Source organism: Mizuhopecten yessoensis, unplaced genomic scaffold (genome assembly GCF_002113885.1).
Source record: "Mizuhopecten yessoensis strain PY_sf001 unplaced genomic scaffold, ASM211388v2 scaffold2303, whole genome shotgun sequence".
NCBI lineage: Eukaryota > Metazoa > Mollusca > Bivalvia > Pectinida > Pectinidae > Mizuhopecten > Mizuhopecten yessoensis.
Window position 1 is genome coordinate 272,619 of NW_018404479.1, and position 19,504 is coordinate 292,122.

General features: G+C 35.4%; 1 protein-coding gene across 2 annotated transcripts in view; it reads right to left on the bottom strand.

Annotated features, from left to right (window-relative positions):
- LOC110445428 overlaps positions 1-19,504 on the bottom strand; it is a 48,975-nt gene that overhangs the window by 15,842 nt on the left and 13,629 nt on the right. Inside the window, exons 10-21 of one of the 2 annotated variants that reach the window (XM_021490052.1) lie at positions 17,858-18,037; positions 17,441-17,546; positions 14,841-14,878; positions 14,416-14,484; positions 13,802-13,840; positions 13,132-13,173; positions 11,629-11,688; positions 11,006-11,166; positions 9,357-9,442; positions 6,743-6,944; positions 4,654-4,784; positions 218-560 (exon numbers count right to left, since the gene is read on the bottom strand). In XM_021490052.1, coding sequence (XP_021345727.1) covers positions 505-560; positions 4,654-4,784; positions 6,743-6,944; positions 9,357-9,442; positions 11,006-11,166; positions 11,629-11,688; positions 13,132-13,173; positions 13,802-13,840; positions 14,416-14,484; positions 14,841-14,878; positions 17,441-17,546; positions 17,858-18,037 — 1,170 coding nt within the window. In that variant the 3' untranslated portion in view covers positions 218-504. Of the gene's footprint in view, positions 1-217; positions 561-4,653; positions 4,785-6,742; positions 6,945-9,356; positions 9,443-11,005; positions 11,167-11,628; positions 11,689-13,131; positions 13,174-13,801; positions 13,841-14,415; positions 14,485-14,840; positions 14,879-17,440; positions 17,547-17,857; positions 18,038-19,504 lie in introns of those variants that run through there. The other variant, XM_021490051.1, reaches the window with a different exon arrangement.

A 19,504-nucleotide genomic window follows, 5' to 3' on the forward strand; every position in this document is an offset into this window, starting at 1 on the left:
ATTAGAAAGGAAAGAAAAACATAACTTAAGACTTTGATTTCTTTTCATGCATATCCCTCAGGTGCATACTGGTGTAAATATATCCCCTCCCCCGCCACACACACATTTCACAGTTGGGTATAAACTCCTGTAGGTAAAATGGTATACAGATGAAATAAATCATGATTAACCAATGCAATTTAACATCTTATTCTTGTACACCATTATAAACGATAAAATAAATATGTGTCAGTTTTTAAATCTCGGGGAACTTTAAGTTACAACACTTCAGTGACAGATTTATATATGCTAGGGCAATGTGACCACCCACCAACTTATTTAGACCATTCACCTCTGGTCACATGGGATTCTGATTAGCTGTACCTAATCTTATTCACCTTGTGTGAGGGTAATCCAATGTCAATTAATCCAGCCTTTTCCTCAATCTGTCCAGCAGGTATACAGGTAAATCAGAACACTGTACACATGTACACCTACAGGTAAGATACTGTAGCTGTCCCTTGATCAGAAGATGTTAGCTCCCAGGTTCAAGTTTATTTCACAGCAGTGCCAAACTCCACCTAGGTAAATTAATTTCTGCTTGAAGTTACCTCTTGTGCAAAAAATATTGTCTTACTCTGTGAATATATAATGATATTTAAACTATTACTTTGATAATGTTTTTATTTCTTTATGAATAATCTATTCATCATAATCTATTCATAATGAGTTATGCAATATGTGATTCAGTTGGAGTATCAAACAACTATTTTCAAATATTGGCTCCGTCTCTCATAAGGTCCCTTCTTTCTGATCCCTAAAAGCAACCATCCATTTACATAGAATTGAGTCCCCTTTGCCCAAGGATGCTCTCAATTTGGTCTAAATCTTTTACATTATGATACTAAAGGAGAAGAATTTTAATCATTTATTACTGTGTCCCCCCCCCCCCCCTTTTGGACCCCCCCCCTTTGCCCAAAGGGGGGGGGGGCCAATTCTCCCTTTAAATTGGGTCCCCCTTGCCAAAGGGTGCTCCATGCAAGATTTGGATAAAATCCCTCTAATGGTGCAAATGAAGGATTTTAAATATTTAAACCTCAAATTCCCATTCCGGGCCCTGCCCCACTGCACCCAGAGGGGCCACACCCTCGGTTTATACAAAACCGAGTCCCCTTTACCCAAGGATGCTCCAGGCCAAATTTTGATAAAATCCCTCTAATAGTACAGAAAAAGGATTCTTAAGATTTAAACCTCAAATGCCCCTATTGGGCCCTTACAACCCCTCTTCAACCAGAGGGGCCACATGCACACTTTGTTTATACAAAATTGAGTGAACTTTGCCTAAGGATGCTCCAGGCCAAATTTGAATAAAATACCTTGAATAGTACAGAAGGATTTTGAACTTAAAATTCCCCTATTCACATGGCCCTGCTCCTCTGCACCCGGAGAGGCCATATCCTCTAGATCTGTTTATACAAAATTTAGTCCCCTTCCCTATGGATGCTCTATTCCAAATTTGGATAAAATCCCTCCAAAAGTGCAGAAGGAGAAGGGTTTTAAATATTTAAACCTCAAATACCCCTATTTGGGCCCTGCTCCTCTGCACCCAGAAAGGCCACAACCTCCATTTATACAAAATTTAGTCCCGTTTGCCGAAGGACTTTTGGACCAGGTGAGCTAAAAATCATTATAAAGTTATTTTTATTTACATCAAATTTTTATCGCAGAAATTTGTTTTGTATCAATAAAGTTCATAAATTATCTACCTGGGTAACTGCCTTCTTTTGTAAACAAGGCAATCCATAGTCCCCAACCGGTAATGATTTCTAACTTGATCAAACAATACACTTATGTCAGGATGTAACTATACTTTTAAGAAAGTATCCTGATACATACTTCTTGCACTCTACCATCCCAAGATGTCCTTGTACTTAAAATCCGGCTACTCCAGGTGAAATAGTTACCAAGATATGCCCTGGACAAACTTTTTCAAAAGTTAAGGTCAAAGGTCAAGTCATATGTCACAGTGACCGAATTCCCAAGATGGCCTTGTATGAAATACTATAGAAGAAATGTCCTGCGCAAACTTCTCGGACAGAAGGACGAAAAAATGGAAGGATGGACAGATGGATGGACTGCAAACCTATATGCCCCCAAGGAACTAATAACATTAAACAAGAGGGCCTATATTGCTCACCTGGATCTTTATGCCAAGCAATGGTATAAATAGCTATGGATGGGGATCTCAATCATTTCAAAGTTATGAAGAATAAAGTCCCTAAGGGTGAAGCCAGATCCCAGGGTCCACTCTAATATATGATATTACATTTTTTTCCCTAATGCCAAGCAATGGTATATATGGCTATGGGTCCGGGATCTCAACTGTCTCCAAGTTATGATGCAACAATTTAGTCTCTAGGGGTAGGGCAGAACCCCAGAGTCAATAATAATATCATAATTGTGTTTGTTTCTAGACGCCCATCAAACGTATTATATGGTTATGGGGTGGGGATCTCAACAGTTTTAAAGTTATGGCACAGAAGTTAAGTCCCTAGGGTGGGGCCAGTTCCAACAGTCAATCCTAATATCATAATTGTGTCTGCCTCTTTATGCCCAGCAATAGTATATATGGTTATAGGGTTGGGATCTCAACTGTTTCATTAAATTATGGCTCAGGAATTAAGGCCTTAGGGGTGGGGCCAGACCCAAGTGTGAATTCTTATATCATAAGTGTGTTTGTTTCTTGATGCCTAGCTAGCAATTGTATACCTGCTATTGGTACAATTTTGAATCATCACTACCTGTTAATACTTCAATTGGTTGATATCCAACACTTTGTTCCAGAGAAAAAGCCCTTTTCAGGAATATGGCAAAAAAACACTTTTTGGCCATGCCCCTTAGCCCCCGGGGGGGGGGGGTCANGAGAAGAAGCCCTTTTCAGCAATATGGCCAAATAACCCCTTTTTGGACACGCCCCTTAGCCCTGGGGGGGTGTCAGCCCCTCCATTTGTACAATTTTGAATCTCCACCACCTACGAATGCTCCTAGTCAAATTTGGTCAAATTCCAATAAGCAGTTAAGGAGAAAAAGTCGTTTAGAGGCACAGTGGTCTAGTGGTAGGACGCCGGGATCATGACCGAAGGGTTGCGGGTTCGAGTCACGTCACAGTATTGTATCCTTGGACAAGATACTTTACTCAGCTTGTTCCAGTCTACTCAGCTGTAAATGAGTATGTGGTTGGGCAGTGCTAGAATTGCAGAATGCTAGCTGTGAGCGCAGAAATGGCAGCACCGGCTGTATGCTCCCCAGGGAGTTGAGAAAGATATTGGCTGGTTGCAAAGGCCCTATAACCTTGGATAATAATTTATAAACCGCCTTGACACGACCTACGAACTAGGTTGTAATAAAGCGGTATATAAGAACCTCAAACTATTATAATTACTATTATTGTTCGAAGAAATTGTCGACAGATGGACGCCACGGTATGGCATAAGCTCACTTTGGTCCTCTTGACATCTGAGCACTTCTTACTTATAAAGCTTGTAAAGTTTATTCTGCTCATATCATGATCAGTGATCATGAATGGAATGATAATTTATTTTAGTCTTAGGAATATCATGTTATCTTTACTTAAAATCAATAAATGATTGTTGCAGTATTTATTACATGACCATTTTCATATCGTTATCAATTAATAGACTTTTATTGAGGTGAATATGTGGTTTTAAGAATTATATGGACCTGAGAAAGTGATACTGACCTTCATTTCTGCCAATATCAGCTTCTCAGGTTCATCATATAACCACATATCCACCGAAATAAAAGTCCTTAGTTAATTGTTATCATTAAACAAGATGGAACATATGAAAAATGCACATTTGGAAGAGATCAAGCATTGTGATGTTAAAATTGAAATGACATCATAAGTGAATAATATTAACCTGCTGTTTTTGTAAAAATAGTAACATTTAGTCAATATCACAAATTAGTAACCTCCACATGATTACCTATGATCCTACAAATGAGATTGTAGGAAAATATGTGACATCTAATTCTATAGGGCATATAGCTGGACGGTTATGTTCCACTGACACCTGGTAAGACACTCTTAGCTATAGGGCATAGAGCAGGACGGTTATGTTCCACTGAGACCTGGTAAGACAGACTAACCATGGTGATACGATTGTATTTAGTGTAACCCTTTTAACATTTGTATCTAAGTAAATTATTAATAACTTCTCTATTCGGAATTATTTAATTGATAATATATATTAATTCCAACAATTGTCTATTACATACACTTAAAAGCACTTATATTATATTAGTAGGCTTCATTTATCCAGAATAAAGAACCAAAGAACTCGAAAAAGTGTTGTTTTCATGATATAAATCAAGGAGCTTACATAAACAAAGTGGAATACGAGCTCTCTTCAGTGGTACCACTACCAAAATGTACTAGAAACAAACTTCAGATCAAGCAATTTCCCACAATAAACAAGACAATACAGCATTGCAAGCCATCCAAAGTCACCTACCTCGAGACAAAGTTTGATATAATTATTAATGTACAAGGGGCCACAACTCTGTATGGCAGAACACAAGCTCCATCCAGTAATACCACTAATAACTAAGTTGGGTTAGTAAATAAATAATACTTTAGAGATATAGATTTACCTTCTTGAACTAGGTCTTCTCTGCCATCTTCCATCAGCTGACACATCACATTAGTTTTAACTATGGTGGCTGGCATTTTGGAGGTCTTCAGAAAGGCAATGTATGCCTCAGCCAACAGATCAGCATCATTTCTGAGAAAATGAACAGTAAACAAGTCAGCAAAATTTTGAAAAAATGACATCATTTGTGATACAAATTTCCTATACAGTTGATCTGTTTGTTACTCTATAAAAAATCTAATTTAGATAGTGAGTTTAAAGAATCTGATAAAAATATCACCACATCTACATGTTCAAAAGTTCCTCAAAATAACCGAGTTGAAAGGTATTTGACTTTGGCCACAAAATGCTTAAAAGCAAACCCCTTAAGATATTTTCATAAAAATTTACTTGACTATGGTTTGATTTTTTAATTAAATTCTGTTCAGAAATAAACCCACTGGAATGATGTGACAAGAGTTTGCCATAATAACCTTGACCTTTTGAAATACAAACTTGATTAAGGTATAATTCACATGATTGATTAATACCAGGTAGTTTGATTGAAATGTATTCAAAAATGAAGTTGCTAGAGTGATGACAAAGATTTTCTATAAAAAGTAACATTGCCCTTGACCTTTACATCCTGATAAGCACTCATTTGAGGTATTCATTTGGCTTGTTTGTGTTTACGTCCTATTACCAGCTATGGTAATTTAAGGATGTGCCAGGTTTCGGTGGTGGAGGAAAGCCGAAGTTCCCCTAGAAAAACCGTTGACCTACGGCCAGTACCTGGCGACTGCCCCACGTAGGCCTCAAACCCTCGACCCAGTGGCGGAGGGCTAGTGGTAGCAGAATGTCAGATGCCTTAACCACTTGACCACCGAGGTATTCCTATATACATGTAATGTGCCATTAGTTCGATATGTGATTAGGTCAAATGAAATAAAGTTGCTCGCCATGGAAAGATGGCTATAAATCGTAACTGTGACACAGACCTTGTTACCATGAAACACAAACTGATTCAAGGTCTCTCATACTTGAGTAATATCGTATTTTACCTCAAAACGGCACAAGACATAGGTAATTTAGAGAGAGGTTGCCCTTACTTATACATGAAAGTAATTCTCATTTTGGGTTTTCTGATACAGATGATCTACTAACATTAAATCATATGTTACTTTTCCTCTGTCATTGTGGCCATTCAAACTGCCAATATTGAATATATTGAGTTTTACACATAAAATCCAAATTCGATATAAGAGAACTCGGTTACCCCTTGTTTTGTCTGTAAATTTTCCCAACTGTTGTATATACCAACTCAGGATAACTGGTCCTCACATGTGGTCGAAACAACTTTAAATCAGGTGTTATTCTGTTTGTGTTTTTCATCTTACAAATTATGTATTACTTTGGATTTCAATTTTTTGTTGTTATAGTGACATAGAAAATGCCTTTTACGAATCATTTGAATCTTCAGATTAATGTTACATACCACGGTAATCCTATTTTTCAAAATATTTCCAAATACCCTGGAAAAACTCAAAATAACTGATCCCGACCCAGTACTCTGCTGTTTTATTTTTTTCTCTTTAGAAAAAGAACGAAGGCATCCTGTTCATGGGAAACACCTTTATAAGGTCAAATACGGTAAACATTTCTGCATGTTGAAAATCCACTTCAAATATGATCTGTTCAGTATTGAAGTCACAAGAGTGATAACAAAAGGTGAACATACACATGAACATACATATGACACATAAATGTATATGTTTGCACAATCATAAATAAATAAACAGATCGCTATATTTTTCACAACTTTATTGCGAGGAGATGTAATTAATAAAATAAAAAAAAGGAATGCAAATACAGTAAAACCTCCATATATTTAAATGCCCCTCATTTTATTTGCCAGCTGGCCATGGTCTACTGCATATTTCAATGTCCTATTTTACGTTTCACTCAATTTATCGCCAAACCCCTCTATAATGCCAAAATGTCTCAAGACAAACCGTGGCAGTATAATTCAACCAAATTGATTGTCATTCATCAGAGCATTAACCACTTCCTGTACACACAATAACACACATGTATATATAAAAGGTACCTACCCCTCCATGTATAATCTCATCAGTTTTGCATTCATGCCCCTATTGTGTTCCAATTTATGTACATTAATCTTTTTCAAACAGGAAAATGCTTGATCTGGTGGGATTAGCTGGATTAAGATCTCTGGTAGCACCCCAGGGACATATAGTGTACCAGATGTCCTGTTCATGTGTTTCAGGAAGTAATCAATCGTCTCCATCACTCCTGAAAGATTCAAGTCAATAGGTGCATGTATTGAAATAAATAATGTTTTATATTTTATTAAATCTGCTATAAATATTACATTTTATTTGACTATCACTGTAAATTTGTTCAAGAATATCAACACTAAAATATTTCAGGAATATAAAATGCTCATCTCTTTTGATCCCAATTAACTAATTAATTACTGTAATTGAGGATTGATCTGCATTTTGACGGTGTAATATTACAGTAGTATGAGCGCAGTCGTCAACAAACATATTCCATTAGTGTAATATTTTATATTTGTTAAACATTTATTGTCTTCGTTCTTGCAAAACACATTACAATGTTGTTGTATTTTAGATTTAACATGTTCCACCAGGTTTTTCGCCCTCCTGAAGCATGATAAATATTAGGAAAAGAAAAACTTGTCTGTCCCCCTCACAAGGACAGAGAATATTTTATTGCGTACACCAAAAAAAACAAGAGGCCCAATGGGCCTGCATCGCTCACCTGGTAATAATCTTACACTTGTAATCTTAAAAGTGGACTAAAATACAGCTACAGGCAGAATATCAGTGTTTGATTCATAAGAACATTTGACGCCTGTGACCTTGAATGTGAACAAACTTGGTAGCCCTTCATCCCAGCATGCTACAGGCCTATATTCAGTACCCTGGGCTTTTTGGTTATTCAGAAGAAGTCGTTTGAAGATTTTACAACATTTGACCCATGTGACCTTGAAAGTAGGTCAAGGTCATTCATTTGAACAAACTTGGTAGCCATTCATCCATGCATGCTACAGGCCCAATATCAGTACCCTGTGCCTTTTGGTTATTGAGAAGAAGTCGTTTGAAGATTTTAAGACATTAAAGTCTTTAAGACATTAAAGTTAAAGAGCTAAAAACTAACACAACAAAAAAGATGCTCAGGTTAAAGTGCGATTGTTGTCATCTGCTTCAGTTGCTCAGAACTCGGTCATATGTAGAAGTTCTACACTATTTTTCTAGAGAGGCTCCGAATAAGGGAAATACGACCGTGGGAACTCAAACCTGTAAGGGCAACATGATGTTTTATTTCCCCCCTATGTGATCAAGATAATCCAATCAGACATCCTGTTATATAGATGGAGATATAAGAATGTTTGCACTATAAATAGCAATACAATCTTTATCACATTTTACCTATTTTCTACCAAATACATGTAAAACCTCGACTTTGAACAGTCTCCAAAGGGAAACCTTTCTTTAACTAATTCTACAGAACGTTATCTACAAAGAGTTAGGAACTTGCCAAAGAAAACTTATCCTAAATGATTAAAATATTCATCCCTAATCAAAATTAAGAATTACACAGTTTTGCATTTTTGCATTATGTGTTTAATTCTGCAATGCACTATTTAAATGATAAACCTGACTATTTGCACATAGCTACAGTTGTGGGATCGCACAACGTTACAGGATGTGCGGTGTGCGCATGATGTGTGCACGGTGTGTAAACGGTGTGTGCACGATGGGCGAACTATAAAAAACTGGACGATCATTGCTTGCGCACATCTGTGCGCACATTGGACGGACGTTGTGCGATAACAATCGTGGTTGGTGTAAATTGAGGAATGCCTTAACAATTTATATGGTTTTGTGTTTAAACATATAAACTTGGTGTTTACGTATGTTTCTATATTCTAGCAACATCTGTAAACTTATCTTTCTGTCTAGACATTCTTCTATTTAGAAATTATGTTTTTTGTGTTTTTAAACAAACTTAATCGACACATGTAAAATTACAACACAATCCCGTATCAGAGGTAAACATAACCACTTTATAAATGTACCTGCAGGACCATAGTTTTCTCCCCGCCTGCATGGGGCATTTACATAACTCGTAGGGTAAGGCCGGGGGTGTGAAAATCCAGGTGAAGGGGAGCTATAGGCAAACGAATGCAAATAACAAATACTATTCATTACGGTCAAACGGTATCGCATATCAGCTCTGTGTGTCAGGCACTGGTCAGGTAAAACTCTGGACACTCATAAAATTGTTATTTACTTGTTCTGTTACCTTGGAGCCAAACCCATTCTTGACAGCCTATACTAACGGTCGCTGTAATTCTGTGTAACACGCAAATCGGACAGTTGTGCGGAGAGAAGCGCACAACGGGGCGAACGATTGCTAAATCGCACAGTTGGGCGCACCATGTGTGACGATGTGCGGACGGTGTGTGAACGATGTATGCACGGTGTGCGCACGCTATTTTTGGTGCGTTGTGCGGTCCCACAACTGTAAGATATAAATGAGTATCTAACACAAATGGTTACTCAAATTTCAGTGACACTAGAATAATTTACAACATATTTCTGATCATGAAGATTTTTTTTACTTCAAACCATTCTCAAAAATTACCATTTTAAGATATTTGTGGAAATTGCTTACCATCCTTATGGCCGTTCTTCAGCATCACAGAGGCACAAGACAACACTTTCGTCAGATGACCTGCATAAGCTGGGTTGAATTCAATCCTATAAAGTATATTATTCACAAGTTGACAAAAATGTATACACTTTTATTGTGTTATTGTTTTAGGAAAATTCATAACTGTCTATAAAATGGAGTTATCTTTTATAAAGAAGATATAAAACAGACATTTCAAAAGGTTAATGTACTGTTAACAGACTGTACCGGTCAATAAACAGGTACATTTGATTCAATATAAATAAAAAACATTTTGCCATAACCATGGATAATAATTTGTGAACCACTTTAATTGATACTACCTACAAACTAGGTTGTGATAAAGCGGTATATACAAACCTCAAATTGTTATTATTATTATTACACATACAGTTATGGGATCGCACAATGTTACACAATATGCGCACGGTGTGAGCGATATGTGCACGATGGACGAACGTTGTGCGATAACAATCGTGGATGGGTGTAAATTGAGGAATGGCTTAACAATATATAGGGTTTCCTGTTAACACATATAAACTTGATTTTTAAGTATGTTTCTATATTTCAGCCACATCTACTATGTATACCGGTTAGCTTATCTTTCTGTCTATACTTTCTTAAATTTAGAAAGTGTGTTTTCGGTGTTTTTTAAACCACTTTAATCGGCACATGTAAAATGACAATACAGTCCCATATACAGGTAAACATGGCCACTTTGTACTGTACATGTACTTGGACAGTAGTTCTCCCCCACCTGGAGCACTTAATTAACTTGTCGGGGTGTGAAAATCCAGGTGAAGGGGAGAAATAATAAACGTCCAGTTGTGTTTTCATAACGGTCATACAGTATCACATATCAGCTCTACCCGTCAGGCACTCATCAAATTGTTATTTACTTGTTCTGTTACCTTGGAGCAAAACCCACTCTTGACAGTCTAACGGTCACTGTAATACTGTGTAACATGCTTTGTAAAATTGTACGTAATCTTAATTATTGTGATGAGAAATTACAGTAATATATGAAGCGTACATTATTGGATACGAGCCTTTCGTATATTTTTCATTCCGTAATATTGATCATCAAATTGTACCAAATCGCACAGTTGTGAGGAGAGAAGCGCACAACGGGACGAGCGATTGTTAAATCGCACAGTTGTGTGCACCATGTGTGAACGATGTGCGGACGGTGTGTAAACGATGTATGCACGGTGTGCGCACGTTACTTTTGGTGCGGTGTGCGATCACACAACTGTTCTTTGTACATTTACTATTACATTTCCTCACTTAATTATATAGTCATGAACATAACTGTTAGCTTCTTTAAAATACACAGTAAAACTCATTATACTGCCATAATTTGTCTAGAGAAATTTTGGCATTATAAAGGGGTTTGGTGATAAAATTAGGGAAATGTATAAAGGGATTCTTAAGAAGACAAGAAAAAGGGAGATTGAAATATGATGGTGATACATGAGGTGGCAAATACAATGAGAGGCATTATATTGAGGTTTTACTGTACATTGTAAATTATTATCCACTAAATATACAATCATTTGAAATAAACTTAAAATATTTTACAATCATATGAAAGATATTTATCAATTCATATTAATCAGTCCCACACTTACATTACTTTGAGGTATTGTTGGCACTCTCTGTATCTGCCAAGTTTTAGGTACATATCCTGTATATAGGAGGCCGCTGATGACTCAATAACAGACTGTCTTGGGTCTTGACCGTGTTCTTTTTCTATTAGTTTTCTATACATGTCAAGTGCTGCTGCTTCATCCTGCATTGTAATGTTTTCAAAATATATTATAAAATCGGTACACAGGATGTAGAAGGTGTGTCTGGGAACTAAGCCTATAGACTGGAGAGTCTGGTATTATCGGGCGATTACCTTAAAACAAATTTTCATTCATATATATTAATTTGTTGACATTTACTGTCCAGTGATATTCTGTGTTTAATGGTATGAATTGCGTTTGCTAATTTACGGTCTAATTTTAGCAGTACACATAAATTAGCAGAGGAGATATATATATGGGCAAAAGCAGCTAAAATAAGAATATCACTTAAATTAGAAAGCTTATAGTATACAAAATGTAGGTGGTTATATTTAATGCAATTTTTAATAAACTGTTTCACTTATATAAGTTCTGCGAGTTGGTTATATTTCCATCTGCAGGCTACATAATATAATCCTATTATATGGAGTTTCAGGATGCTGACATTCCAGGATTAAACTTGCCTGATATAAGGTCTTCTCCAATATTCTTTTCACACAATCTGAATGTGTTCCATAATGTGGCTGTGTAAAAATAAAGGAAATACTTAGAAAATGTGAAGTGATTGCTATGTGAATCACTTGAGCACCATTACCTACATTATAGAAAATGTGAAGCGAGTGTTGTTTACATGGAACGGAGCTTAAATTAAACAACTACATTTTCGTAATAGTATGGGGAAACGCACCGAGATGTCGAAACGTAATGTCGTAAGTTGATCGGCGATTCTCTGGCTAAACTTTTTTTGTTAACGGTTACCTATTTAATAATACTTTTCACATAAACTCACATAACAACACATTATGTATCTTTTATTAATGTTTGACATAAATAAATTTGTTGATCGTCATTTGTCTTAAGAGTTCCGTGTACCAAGGGAAATAATCCAAGATGGCGATCTCCCAGAATCCTCGATCTTTTCCTTAAAAAAACTTGAAATTTTCTATACCTGTGTATTTTACGCACCCCCCACTTTGGGTATTAAAATTTCTGAAAAAAAAGTGCGCAAATTACATGGGTTTTTACGGTACATGAATGACTCACAAAGTACCAATTCCTACATGTACACTTTAATAATTATAAAGTTCAATTTTGTTTAAGATATTTGTACACACAGAGTTAATTCCCTTAATTTTGTTTTAACTGCAGCAAAACTGAACTAGCTAGGGTATAACCATGGACAAGGCACATATAGTTCAACTACTCAGAGTGACATCATATCAGAGGTCCTTGTTACAAATCTCATCTGGGCCCATAGTCATGAAACTGTTCTATGCTCAGGCATGGACTTTGTGTTCAAGCCTCATTTCTCGTTCTGGTTATAAATTCATAAAAAAAAACTATTTTGTCACTGATTTGGGGAAAAAATTGAAGAGCTGACAGCCTTGTACTATTTTCAATATTTACATTTGACTTTTTGTTCGTTTGACACGATTTAATTATATAAGTGAGTTACGAGAATGCTGGTTCGGGCACAGAATCCATGCTTGAGCATAAGAACGGTTCCATGAATAAGGACCCTTTCCTGTTGAATTTCTATACTCAACACAGTTGTTGGTTCTATTTGGTTTATTCCATCTTTCTTATTTTTTTCACAAAAATGTCCAAGGGTATGGAGGAGTTTTTTTTAGAAATATTTTTTTAAAGCTTTTGATTAAGGTGTTAAACAGTTTTGAATTCATACTTGGAGTTTACAGTTTTTGGCATTAGTAGGGAGACCACTGGTCAACTTTTTATAATCAATGTACTTTAAACAAAAGTTTCCGTTACCTAGCTAGCTATCACATACAATCAAAATTAGCAGGAAGTGCCTGTGTATTTGTTAAAGCTGCAACGATATATTGTATCGTAAGTATCATACTGTGATATGTATTATATCATGAGGTATGCATATCGTAGCAGCCCTAATATTTGTGACTTCAACAAACTATCATCAGTCTACATTTTATTCAAAAAATTCAACTTACATCTTTTACATGTCGTGCTAGTTCCTCGCTAGCCCTAGCTTCCTGTGTACATAAAAGATATGAATTAAAATTAGATATCAATCCATTTGATATACATAGTTGTAATTAGTGAAGAATATAATTACTTTAAAACAGATGTTATAATAGGGGCAACAGATTTTAACATATACACTGATATTTGTTATGCAAAAAAATAGAATTGCATTTAAAACAAGATTGGGCTTAGTGAAAGAAAACAAAATTCATCAACAGAAAAAGAAATTACGTAACACTAGTACTGATATTGTAATAAGTATAGGAAAATTACATGTACATGTAATTGGTAAAAAACAAAATTGCATAAACAGGCAATATGTTTTTTAATCAGTGCATGAACAAAAAATTATATTAAATTATATGAGATTATGAATATGACAATGGGAAAGAAAACTTGCATTTATGTATTGTAATGTGCTCAAAATAGTTTCTTAATTGCACATTCAATTCAGCCGGTATACACAAGTACACAAGTATGTAAACGAAATTAGGAAGCAGGCAAGGAAGAAACTTCATCTAAAAGCCTTATTTTTATGGATTCAAGTATAATATGATAATTCTCTATAAACGATCCCTGTAAAGTACAAGTATGTCAATCAAATCAGCTGACTATGATGAAAGGTTCTATACTTACCAGTGTAGGTAAATTCAAATCAGCAAGCGTCAATACCAACTAAAAACATATTTTGAAGGACATTAATCAGTTTAGTATTATTTATTTAAGCTAACTCGTTTTCATAAACACAGAGACCAGAATTTGAAAACTAATAGTACAATTGTACATGAGCTTAATTTGAGAGCACCCACGTGCACTTCCTTTGTCAAGCAAACAGTGCAAATGAATGTGGTCTACATACATCTGATAATATTTTAACTCACTGAGCAACATTGTGTTTGTCAATGAGAATTCTTTGGATGTGTATAATCTACAACCTACCATCCCTCCGCTAAATAAAGTTAAGACGACTTACAATTTTCCCAATAAAAGTCACCAGACAGTAGCAGAGCTTTCAGATTTATAGTTTGCTGTGTGGTGATTAATCTGTGAATTCAACTTTACTGCCACCATTAATTTCAAAAGCTGCAAACTAAACCAATAAGCATTTCTCTCCATTAACGTGAAATATCATATGGAGTGCTTCAATATGCTGTGTAAAGAATCCAGAACTTACTATATCGCATTCAAAATTACATGTATGCATGAATACAGTAAATTGATTATCACAAAAATAACAAAAGTCTACTCACAGTTTTCCAATTGCAATGACGAACATTGGAAAGAGTCTGTTTCAACTGGGAGGAGTTTTTAACATATTTCTAAAGCAAAAAAAACATAAAAAATAAAAGCAATATTATATATCACATAGTAAGACATTAATGATAAGAAAATAAAAAAATAAAATTGTAATAAGTTATCTTCATCTTTGGATAATGCTATGACAAAATTATTTCAAACAAATTAATAAAACAAAAGTTTTTATTCCCTTTTCAACCCTTTTTCTATTGAAAAATCCTGAAGTTTTTTCTCTTCCACAATCAAATTAATGAAAGTTTCAGAGAAGTCAGCTGAACACAAGCCTGCCTATGTTATAAATATTCTATAAATGTCATCTGAAAACAGGTCTAGTTTCTTTAATAAATCACCGTAAATAACATTCTAAATTCATACTCACTAACTCCTTCAGTTCTTTCATCAATGCCATCAAAAATGCTTAAATGTAAAAAAAAAAAAAAAAATGACCAGTGAAAAATTGTGAAAAAATATATATGATTTGTTTATGACTGGTATATAATGGATGTTCAATGATGAGGGATTTTATCCTGTCTATGTGTATATAATAGGCTAGTTTTGAATTAAAAGGAAAGAAATTTAATGTTTTTCTAATTGAAAATTGAAAACTTAAGTTTGGTAAATATGAAAAAGAAGCAAAGAGGGCCTGTATCGCTCACCTGGATAATAAAGCAACAATAGGAAATAATTCTTATTACATAAAATTCCTTCATTAGTAAAGAAGAAGAAGGATTTTGAGGATTTAAATCTCAAATTCCACTATTGGGCCCCGCAACTCTTCACCGTGAGGGGCCACACCCTTTCTTTATACAAACTTTAGTCCCCTGTGCCCAAGGATGCTCCAGGCCAAATTTGGATGAATCTTCCAATGGTAAAGAGGAAGCAGAATTTTGAAGACTTGATCCTCAAATTCCCATTTTGGGCCCTGCCCCTCTGCACCCATGGGGCAACATCCTCCGTTTATACAAAATTTAGTCCCCTTTGACAAAAGATAACCAGGCTAAATTTGGATAAAAATCCCTCCAACAAGAGGCCCAATGGGTCTGAATAGCTCACCTGGTATTAATCTTACACTTGTAATCTAAAAAGTGGACTAAAATACAGCTACAGGTAAAATACCAGTGTTTGATTCAAAATAATCTATTAATAGATTTAAACAAACATGCGACACATTTGACCTTGAAAGTCAAACAAGGACATTAAGTTGAACAGACTTTATAGTCTTTCATACCAGCATGCTACTGGCCAAATATCATTATTACCCTGGACCTTTAGATGATTCAGAAGTTGTTTAAAGATTTCAACATATTTGACCTCTGTGACCCTGCAAATGGGTGAAGGTCATTCATTTGAACCAATTAGGTAACGCTTCGTCCCAGCATGTTACTGACCAAATATCATCACCTTGATCCTTTTGGTTATATAGAAGAAGTCATTTACAGTTTTCAACATATTTAACCCCTGTGACCTTGACTATAATTCAAGGTCATTCATTTGAACAAACTTGGTGGCAATTATCCCATTATGTTACTGGCCAAATATAAACACCCTAAGCATCTTGGTTATTCAGAGAAAGTTGTTAAAAGGGTTTAAACATATTTGACCCCTGTGACATTGAGTATAAGTCAAGGTAATTTATTTAGACACACTTGGTAGCACTTCATCACAGCATGTTACTGGCCAAACATTGTCACCCTAGTCTTCTTGGTTATTTAGAACAAGTTGTTTTAAAAGGTTTTAAACATATTTGACCCCTGTGACCTTGAAAATGGACAAAGGTCATTCATTTGGGCACACCCTGTAGTCCTTTATTTCAGCATGCTACTGGCAAAATATCATCATCCTAGGCCTTTTGGGTATTCAGAAGAAGTCATTAAATGATTTAAACATATTTGACCCCTGTGACCTTGAATATAAGTCAAGGTCATTCATTTAAATGAACCTTGGTAGCCCTTTATCCCAGCATGTTATTGGCAAAATATCATCATCCTAGGCCTTCTGGTTATTCAGAAGAAGTTGTTTTAAAAGATTTTAAATATATTTGACCCCTGTGACCTTGAAAATGGACAAAGGTCCTTCATCCCAGCATGCTAATGGTTAAATATCATTAGCCTGGACCTCTTGGTTATTTCAGTAAAAAGTTGACGACAGACGGACGGATGACGGACGGACCAGATGAGCTAACAATGCAGAAGGAGAAAGATTTTAAAGACTTAAACCTCAAATTCACCTTTTCAGCCCCACCCCTCTGCTCCAAGTGGGTCCAAACCCACTGTTTATACAAAATTTAGTCCATGTGGCCAAAGGATGCTCCAGACCAAATTGGGATGGAATCCCTTAATCCCTATAGAAGAAGAAGGATATTAAAGGTTAACCTCTATTTCCCCTATTCGGCACCACCCCTCTGCCCCTCGGGAGGGAGGGCACACCCAGTGTTTATACAAAATTGAGTCCCCTTGGCCCAAGGATATCGATGCTGTAGACCAAATCAGGATTGAAATCCCTTAATCCCTGTGGTAGAAGAAGGGTTTTAAAGGTTTACCTCCATATCCCCTATTTGGACCAATTGCAACCCATCTGCCCCCCTGGGGAGAGGGGGCACACCCAGTGTTTATAAAAATTTGACTCCCCTTAGCCCAAGGATGCTCCAGTATTTTTATCCCTACTGTAGAAGAAGCATTTTAAAGGTTTTACCTCTTTCCCTTATTGGGCCCCACCCCTCTGCCCCCAGGGGTGCCACACCCACCGTATATACAAAATTGAGTGTCTTTGGCCTAAGGATATTTACAGCTCTTTACACATTAACTACATTTATAATACTCCCAATACTATGGAATTGTTTGATTGTATTATGGTCTGAATGTTTGTGAACTAAACTACTTGTAGAGGTTAAGCCAAACTTGATACTCACTTTCACTTTCTGCACAATCAATTATTACTTTGTTTTAAAAATTACAGCAATATCTGTTTTAATATATTTACCTATTGAAGATAATGATGAATCTTTAAACAACTTCTCCAAATCAATTCGAGATTCTTGAAGTAATTTTACTGACAATTTCACACCTCTGACAATGCTATCTGCTTTCTACAGAATAAAAATACACAGAAATTTTCTGGGCTGTTTCCAGTTTAATAACAATTTATATGACAATGAACTTATTTATCAAACTGCCAATGCAAGTTGAAATTATATTATGTTAATGAGCTATATACGATGTATAAAATTTAATGCAAACTAAATACTGCTGAATCAATATTATTATTGTACCATGCAAACACTGCTTCTTTTTACAGTAGATACATTGGTATATACATGTATGTATTCAATAATAAACAAAATGACTTTTTGATTGGATGGTTTATGGTGTGATATATGTCTAGCAAATATATGCTTACCTTTGCCTCTTCACTGTGGAGGAAATCATGTAAGAATTTACGGCCTCTCCTAGAGGGCTTACAGTACAACTGAAATGCTTCTTCGAGATACCCATTCAAGAGCAGACTATGGGCACACTTGTCGACAGCTTGATTTACTTCAAGTGACGGCTTTGCTGGAATGCAAAAACTGCCAATAGCCTGTAAATTAACCAAAATATTACAATCAATACATATACATTCAAATTCAAATTCATTTATTGACTTTGAGCTTTACAGCTCATCAGTATGTACACAATACATATAAATACAGTGGCAGACACTGCAATAACGCAGTGGAGAATGGCCAAAAAATGCATGTAGTTACATATATTTTAACATTATATCATGCTATTCCTCAACTGGGTAGCATCATATATATATATACTTAACATAGTTAAATCTTTAACGTTCGTTGTGCTTAATAATTGAATCAGCTTGAAAACAGATGGTTTTTTCCAGTAGTACAATTTTATACGTCTTTCTCTTAAAACTTGATAAAATGGACAAATGAACAAAAAATGGTATTCGTCTTCAATATCTTCAGAGTTACAAATTCTGCATATACGTTCATTTCTTACAATGTTTCGATATCTCCCAGTTTCAATATACAGCGTATGCGCTGATAAACGTAACCTAGTTAGAGCAATTCTATTTCGCTTTGGAATATATTTACATAAATATTGTTGTAATGTTAAATTATCAACTAAATGTCTATACAAAAAACATTTCGAGGAATTCTCTAATAATTCAAACAATTCTTGCCGTGCGTTATCAAAGATTCTCTGTTTAATAATTGGCAGGGCTTCAGACGAGTTCACATTATTTTGATTCAGCCACACTTCGCCAAGACCGAGTGAAAAAAGTTTGTCTTTCACAAAAGTTACCCAATTAAAAACAGTATTTCGCTTTGGCATATACATGAGTTCATCATAGGCAGTTTTAAGAACACAGTTCTTAGTATTTAAAAGCTTGAACCAGTACTTAATTAAATTATAGTGTCTGGTATGTACAATCGGAAATCTACCCAATTCAAAATAGATCATTACATTACATGTTGACTTCTTAACACATAATATCCTTTTGCAAAATTCCAGGTGAACTTTCTCAATATCTATGCCTTTGCACGAGCCCCATACCTCAGATGCGTAACACAGTATACTGGTAACATATGTGTCAAAAAGTTTAATCAAAGTATGGCAGTTTAAATTCATATTTTTACATTTTGTATATAAGGCAAATACTGACTTTCGACCTTGCCCGGATAATTGCTTTTGTACAATATTAAATTTATTGTTCCATTTAAAATCAATACCTAGATAAGTAAACTGTTCAACGACTTCTATTTTTTTTCTATCGAAGAACCATTCCTCGTTATTTCGTAAGCGGCCTCCATTTCTAAAGACAACAATCTTAGTTTTTGCCGTATTAACGGTCAATTTCCATGAGTTCGCATATATAGACAAACTATTTAACATATTCTGTAGCTCATTGGCTGATTCTGCAAGTAGCACCAAATCATCCGCATACATTAATAAAAAGAGACTGAGTTCTCCAAAATCATACGGTTTAACACCGTTAGCAATAAAGTCATTTTCAAAGTCATTTACATACATTGAAAACATAATT